We start from the raw sequence: 7,849 nt of genomic DNA on the forward strand, positions 1-7,849 counted from the left end.
TTTTTCTGGGATTTTCTGGGTTTTTTCAGGATTTTCTGGGATTTTTCCAGGATTTTCCAGGATTTTCTGGGATTTTTCCAGGATTTTCTGGGATTTTCGGGATTTTCCAGGATTTTTCCAGGATTTTCCAGCTGTTCCTCTCTCCCTGCCCATGTCCCGTGGCTGTGGAATTGTTACAGCTGGAAAAATCTGGGAGAAATCCTTAATTCTCTTCCCTGCTCCTTGTCCTGAGTGCTGACCTGCAGGACCGGGATGTGGGATGGGGATTTGGGGAATTTTGGGAATTTGGGGAAATTTGGAGTTTTCTGGTCCCAAATCCAGGTGGAATTTGGGGAATTTGGAGTTTTCTGGTTTCAAATCCAGGTGGAATTTGGGGAATTTGGAGTTTTCTGGTCCCAAATCCAGGTGGATTTTGGGGAATTTGAAGTTTTGGGGAGTTTGGAGTTGCCCATGTCCAAATCCAGGTGGAATTTGGATTTTCTGAGTGGATTTTGGGGCAGTGTGGATTTTTCTGAGTGGATTTTGGGGCAGTTTGGGTTTTTCTGTGTGGATTTGGGGGAATTCTGAGTTTTCTGAGTGGATTTTGGGGCAGTCTGGAGCTCTCTGTGTCCCAATCCAGGCGGAATTTTGGGAATCTGGGTTTGACCCCTTCCCCTCCCCCCGGCAGGAGCCGCTCCCCGGGACAACCCCAAACCTCGGGAACCGCAGATTTAAACAATTTTTGGGAATCTCCTCCTTTTTTCCATCACTTCCACCCAACCCTCCAGCCAGGGCACGGAGCCAGGGATGAAATAATCCCAATTTTCTTTGGGAACGGCTCGAATTCCCTGCAGGCGCCACATCCCGGCCCGGGGTGGGATCCTGCTCGCCTGCCTGGGCTGGAGCCGGGATTTCCTCCTTTCCCCTCTTTTTTCCTCCTTTCCCCCTCTTTTTTTCTTCCTTTTGCCCTCTTTTTTTCCTCCTTTTCCCCTCATTTTCTCCCTTCTTTTCCTCCTTTTGTCCCTTCTTTTCTCCCTCCTTTTTCCTCCTTCCCCCCCACTTTTTTCCTCCGTTTTTCCTCCTTTTTTTTCCTCCTTTTTTTCCTCCTTTTTTCCTCCTCTTTTCTTCCTCTTTTCTCCCTCCTTTCCCCCCCTTTTTTCCTCCTTTTTTCCCTCTTTTTTCCTCTTTTTTCCCTCCTCTTTTCTTCCTCTTTCCCCCTCCTTTCCCCCTCTTTTTTTTTCCCTCCTTTTCCCCTCCTTTTTCCCTCCTTTTCCCCCCTCTTTTTTCCTCCTTTTTTCCTCCTTTTTTCCTCCTTTTCCCCTCATTTTCTCCCCCTTTTTCCTCCTTTTCTCCCTTCTTTCCCCTCCTTTTTTTTTCTCCTTTTTTCCTTCTTTTTCCCTCCTTTTTCCTCCTTTTCCCCTCCTGGGATCTGGGAATGGCCAAACTGGGATCTGGGATGGCCAAACTGGGATCTGGGATGGCCAAACTGGGATCTGGGGAATGGCCAAACTGGGATCTGGGATGGCCAAACTGGGATCTGGGATGGCCAAACTGGGATCTGGGAATGGTCAAACTGGGATCTGGTGTGCCAAATCCAGGTGGGAACTCTCAGATATTGATCTGGGTGTGCCAAATCCAGGTGGGAACTCCCAGATATTGATCTGGGTGGGTGTGTGTGCAAATCCCAAGTGGAATAATTCCCCGGGGAGGGGAGGTGAAGGGATCTGTCGAGTGGAATTCCAGGAGAAGTGGAAAGTGCCAGGAATGGAGAGTCTGGAATGTGCCTAAAATAAACATTCCCTGCTGGGTGTTTATTTAGTCTGGAGGTTCCCGTTCAGGGCTGCAAATCCCGGCCCCGGGGGTCTCCAGGGAATGAAGGTGGATTTGGGATTTGGCTGCTGCAAATCTTCCCCCCAGTCCCTGCAGGGCGAGGCTGGGGTGCTGTGGGATCGCTCCTGGAATTCCCAAGGGATTCAGCTGGGATGGAATTCCAGGGTTCCTCCTCCCCTTCCTCAGGGAAGCAGCTGAGAATCCTTGGAAAAGGGTCCAGGAGGGATTTAAATCCCTGCCTTGGGATTCTCCAGGGAATGCAGGGCCTGACATTGTCCTGAAGTGGATTTTGGGGTTTTTTTTGCTGCAAATCTTCCCCTCAATCCCTCTTTCCCTGCTGGGATGAGGCTGGAATTCTGCTGGAATCACATCCAAGTCCAGCTGCCCCATTTGTTTTTCCAAGATTCTCTGCCTGGATAAAAAAACCCCCAAAATTCCCTCAAAAAAACCAAAAAAACCAACACTTTGGGAGCACAAATAATTGATAATTTTATCAAAATATTTGGGTTTATTCCATAAGGATTTAAGTTTATTCCTTTTTCTTCCCAATCCTTTGCTTTTCCTGAAGGAATCCCTTTTTCTTTTGGGGATTTCTTGTGGGGGTTTTGGGGTTTTTTTGGCGGAAATTTGGGGGTTTTTAAAGATTTTCTTTCTGGTTTTCAGCTCCTTGCTCAGTGCTCCCAGCAGGACACATCTCCTGCTTTCCCTGGATTTCCTGGATGGAATTCCAAGCTGCTTTCTCCCAGCTGGAATCCAGACACCCAGAGCAGATGTTCCCCCGAATCAGAGCCTTCCAGATGTTCCCCCGAATCAGAGCCTTCCAGATGTTCCCATCAATCAGAGCCTTCCAGATGTTCCCCCTAATCAGAGCCTTCCAGATGTTCCCCCGAATCAGAGCCTTCCAGATGTTCCCCCCAATCAGAGCCTTCCAGATGTTCCCATCAATCAGAGCCTTCCAGATGTTCCCCTTAATCAGAGCCTTCCAGATGTTCCCATCAATCAGAGCCTTCCAGATGTTCCCCCCAATCAGAGCCTTCCAGATGTTCCCCCTAATCAGAGCCTTCCAGATGTTCCCATCAATCAGAGCCTTCCAGATGTTCCCATCAATCAGAGCCTTCCAGATGTTCCCACTAATCAGAGCCTTCCAGATGTTCCCACCAATCAGAGCCTTCCAGATGTTCCCCCGAATCAGAGCCTTCCAGATGTTCCCCCCAATCAGAGCCTTCCAGATGTTCCCCCCAATCAGAGCCTTCCAGATGTTCCCATCAATCAGAGCCTTCCAGATGTTCGCAGCCTCGGGGTGTTTGTCTCACACTGGGAAAATTCCAAAACTTCCGCTCCAAATCCCAAATCCAAGAGGGAAACGCCATCCCTGGGACTGACTGACTTCTCCTGAGGGATCCTGGAGCCTTTTCCTATGGGATCATGGATCATTTTCCTATGGGATCATGGATCATTTTCCCAATGGATCCCAGCCCCATTTCCCAGTGGATCCCAGCCCCTTTTCCCAGTGGATCCCAGCCCCATTTCCCAGTGGATCCCAGCCCCATTTCCCAGTGGATCCCAGCCCCATTTCCCAGTGGATCCCAGCCCCATTTCCCAGTGGATCCCAGCCCCATTTCCCAGTGGATCCCAGCCCCATTTCCCAGTGGATCCCAGCCCCAGTTCCCAGTGGATCCCAGCCCCAGTTCCCAATGGATCCCAGCCCCGTTTCCCAATGGATCCCAGCCCCATTTCCCAGTGGATCCCAGCCCCATTTCCCAGTGGATCCCAGCCCCCTTTCCCAGTGGATCCCAGCCCCATTTCCCAGTGGATCCCAGCCCCATTTCCCAATGGATCCCAGCCCCATTTCCCAATGGATCCCAGCCCCCTTTCCCAGTGGATCCCAGCCCCTTTTCCCAATGGATCCCAGCCCCAGTTCCCAGTGGATCCCAGCCCCATTTCCCAATGGATCCCAGCCCCCTTTCCCAATGGATCCCAGCCCCATTTCCCAGTGGATCCCAGCCCCATTTCCCAATGGATCCCAGCCCCATTTCCCAATGGATCCCAGCCCCATTTCCCAATGGATCCCAGCCCCATTTCCCAGTGACTGTGAGCTCCCAACCATTCTGGGAAGGCTCCAGGCGCAGGAATCCCGGCGATCCCAGCCCCAGGAGGGAGCGGGGTGATTCCCGGGAATGCTGAGCCCCCCTGGATGCCGTTCCCTGCCGTTCCCTGGGGCCAGCGCGGCGCGGGTGGGACGGAGCCCGGCTGGAGCGGCGCCTGCCGCTGTCATTCCCTAATAACAGCTCTTCCCTCCAGCCAGGCTGGAGCCATCGCCCGCAGCAGCCCCTGGCATGAAAAACTCCTCTGTGCTTGTGACACTGGGGCCTTTGATGGAGCAGCCCGGCCCGGCTTCAGCAGCAGGGATTAAATATCCCAAATATCCCAATTAGCGCGGTTCACAATTAGCGACAATTAGCTGGTCCCTCTCCAACATTCCCCGAGTCCCTCCCGGAGGAGGAGGAGGAGGAGGAGGAGGAGGATGCAGGGATTGTTTTAGGGATGATGAGGATAAATGTGAGGTAAAATCCACTTCCCAGCCAGAATTCCCCGTCTCAGAGCGATGGAAAAATGGAATTTTGGGATTCTGGCTTGCAAAAAGCAAAGGAGAAGAAGCTGGATCTGAATAAATTTGCCCCCCAAAATTCTTTCTATTAATATAAAGAATTATTATATTATATATAAAGAATTACAAAGAATTAATTAATTAAAAAGCAAAGGAGAAGAGGCTGGATCTGAATAAATTTGCCCCCCAAAATTCTTTCTATTAATAGAAAGAATTATATATATAATAAATATAATATATATAATATATATTATATATATTATATGTATTAAAAGTACAAAGAATTAATTAATTAAAAAGCAAAGGAGAAGAGGCTGCATCTGAATAAATTTGCCCAGCAAGATTCATTTCTATTAATATAAACAATATTATTATATATATATTAAGAATTACAAGAATTAATTAATTAAAAAGCAAAGGAGAAGAGGCTGCATCTGATAAATTTGCCCAGCAAAATTCTTTCTATTAATATAAAAAATGATTATATATATATATATATTAAGATTACAAAGAATTAATTAAAAAAGCAAAGGAGAAGAGGCTGGATCTGAATAAATTTGCCCCAAAAATTTCTTTCTATTATTAGAAAGAATTATTATATTATCTATATTATATATATTAAGAATTACAAAGAATTAATGAATTTGTATTCTGTGTCCTGGCCAAGCCCTCAGACACAGGATTTTCCCTCTGAATTCCCATTTTTTGTGGAATGAGAGGAAAAAAGCTCTGACAGGGAGTCTGGAGTCCCAAAATGTCCAAGGGGCAGCACAGGAATGTTAAAATTCTCCCCAGTTCTGGCTGGAAATCCTGGCTGTGCTCTTGAGGGTTCCAATCCCTGCCAAAATTGGGAATTAAAGGCTGGAAAAGCCCTTTAGGATCCTCAAATCCAGCCATGAACCACCTGGGTGCTGCTGTTCCCCAGGGCAGCTACAATCAAATTCTCTTTCTCTGGATTGCTCTGGATTTGCCCAGAAAAAGTTAAAAATAGGGGAAAAATCTTTCCCATTTCCATCTAACCTGGGTCCCCCTTGACAACCAGGGCAGGACGTGAATTCCCAGCACTGCAGGGAATGATGAAATTATCCCTTGAGGATCATTTCATCCCGAATTTTCTGTTTTCCTCACCTTCCCTTTCCTGCCCTGCAAAGCCAGAGAGGGGGAGGGAGCAAAGCTGTGGAAAAATGTTGGATTTAAAGCGTTAAAAAAGGAGAAGGGAGGCTGGAAAAAAAAAAAAAAAAAAACCAAAAATTCCTGGCTTTGAAATCAACCTCGAGTTGGTGCTGCAGTTGTTGAGGAGCCGCTGTTCCAGCCCATTCCACGGACAAAGCCAAGGGGAAGGAGCTGTTTGATGTCTGCAAAGGCATGGAAAAGGCTCGGGAAAGCTCCCATGGAAAGGGAAGTGCTGGCATGAACACTCCCTGATTGCAGGGAAGGGCTCGGGGAATCAGGGATCGTTCAAGGAATGGGGGCATTTTCCTGGAATGGGGAATATCCTGAGCTGGGAGGATCCATGGGATCGTCAGTTCCCATCCTGGTCCTGCAGGACATCCCAAAATCCCAATTTATGTCCAAACAGGGAAAGGGCTGCGTGTTCTCCATGAGGGAAATCAGGGATCGTTCAAGGAATGGGGGCATTTTCCTGGAATTTTCATCCCCATGGGGAATATCCCGGGCTGGGAGGATCCATGGGATCGTCAGTTCCCATCCTGGTCCTGCAGGACATCCCAAAATCCCAATTTATGTCCAAACAGGGAAAGGGCTGCGTGTTCTCCATGAGGGAAATCAGGGATCATTCAAGGAATGGGGGCTCTGGGACACCCAGGATCATGGAATTAGGGAATTAGGGAATATCCCGAGCTGGGAGGATTCAGGGGTTCAGAGTCCAACCCCTTTCCCTGCCCAGGACACCCCAAAATCCCACCTGGGATGCCCCAAAATCCCACCTGGGAGCGTTGTCCAAAACAGGGAAGGGGCTGCGTGTTCTCCATGAGGGAAATCAGGGATCATTCAAGGAATGGGGGCTCTGGGACACCCAGGATCATGGAATTCGGGAATAGCCTGAGATTGGAGTCAATCCCTCTCCAAATTTTCTAATCCAGGTTTATTTTCTCTTCATCCAGGCGATGCCTGAGGTCCCATCTGGATCCCCTGCCAGGATCAGGAGATGCTGACTCCACTCAGGAATTTGTTTTCCAGTCTTTTCCCAGCAGGAATTGCAGGTTTTTAAATTCCCTCTTGGAATTAAAAAAGTCATTTTCCCCCTTAATTCCTCCTTTTCCCCTCAGTCCTTCCCCTGAGGTGCCCCCGAGGAAAACCAGGCCAGGCCAATCCCGCTGTCCCACACCTTGCAATATTTATGGATTTCCTTGGAGACAGAACTCTTTGGGAGCCTGCAGCTCAGGTTTTAGGATTTATTTCGGTGTCTCCAGCCCTGCTGTCTGAGCCTGAAAATAGCAACGGAGGCTGATCTTATCAGCAGCTCTTGGAGACTCCAATTATCTCCTCCCGCGGCTCCGCAGAAATCGGATCCCGGTTATTGTTTTCTTATCCCACTCCTTGTCCTCAGAAACCTCCCAGCCACAGCCCTGGAGCTTTCCAGGAGCCAGGCTGGAATTTTATAAAGTGGGAGATAAGCAGAATTCCCGAAATCCAGCCAGGCCTGCACCCCAAAGCCTTGGGCCTGATGTTCTGAGGGAGAAACTGACGCAAAAATTTCCATTTTGGCATCTCTTCCCACCCTATTCCTTTGGAATGATGGATTTATGGCATCAGGCTGGGATTTGGGATGGTGTCCATGGATATGGAGTGGGAAATTCCAGCAATCTTGATCCAATTAACTGCAATTCCCTAAATCCAGCCAGGCCGCACCCCAAAGCCTTTGGGATCGGTGCCTCAGGAGAATTATTTGCTCCCAATTTTCTGAGGGAGAAACTGAGGCAAAAATACAATTTTAGTAGCTCTTCCCACTCAGTTCCCTTGGAATAATGGATTTATGGCACCAGGCTGGGATTTGGTAAGTCTGTCCTTGGGTATGGAGTGGGAGATTCCAGGATTCTGCTCTTCCCGAAATCTGGCCAGGCCTGCACCCCAAAGCCTTGGGCCTGATGTTCTGAGGGAGAAACTGACGCAAAAATTCAATTTTAGCAGCTCTTCCCACCCAATTCCTTTGGAATGATGGATTTATGGCATCAGGCCATGATTTGGGATGTTGTCCATGGATATGGAGTGGGAAATTCCAGCAATCTTGACTCCAATTAACTGCAATTCCCTAAATCCAGCCAGGCCGCACCCCAAAGCCTTTGGGATCGGTGCCTGAGGGGAATCATTTGTTCCCAGTTTTCTGAGGGGGAAACTGAGGCAAAAATACAATTTTAGTAGCTCTTCCCGCTCAATTCCCTTGGAACTATGTATCGACAGCACCAGGCCAGG

The 7,849-nt window shown here is 48.6% G+C and overlaps 1 protein-coding gene across 1 annotated transcript in view; it reads right to left on the minus strand.

The window, feature by feature from the left end:
* LOC115484609 (uncharacterized) overlaps nt 1–842 on the minus strand; it is an 8,802-nt gene extending 7,960 nt beyond the window's left edge. Inside the window, exon 1 of the mRNA XM_050982737.1 lies at nt 761–842. Within this exon, the coding sequence (XP_050838694.1) occupies nt 761–842 (82 nt within the window). The remainder of the gene's footprint in view (nt 1–760) is intronic.
* Between the last annotated feature and the right edge of the window lie 7,007 nt (nt 843–7,849).

The sequence above is a fragment of the Serinus canaria genome, chromosome 21 (assembly GCF_022539315.1).
Source record: "Serinus canaria isolate serCan28SL12 chromosome 21, serCan2020, whole genome shotgun sequence".
NCBI classification, from domain to species: domain Eukaryota; kingdom Metazoa; phylum Chordata; class Aves; order Passeriformes; family Fringillidae; genus Serinus; species Serinus canaria.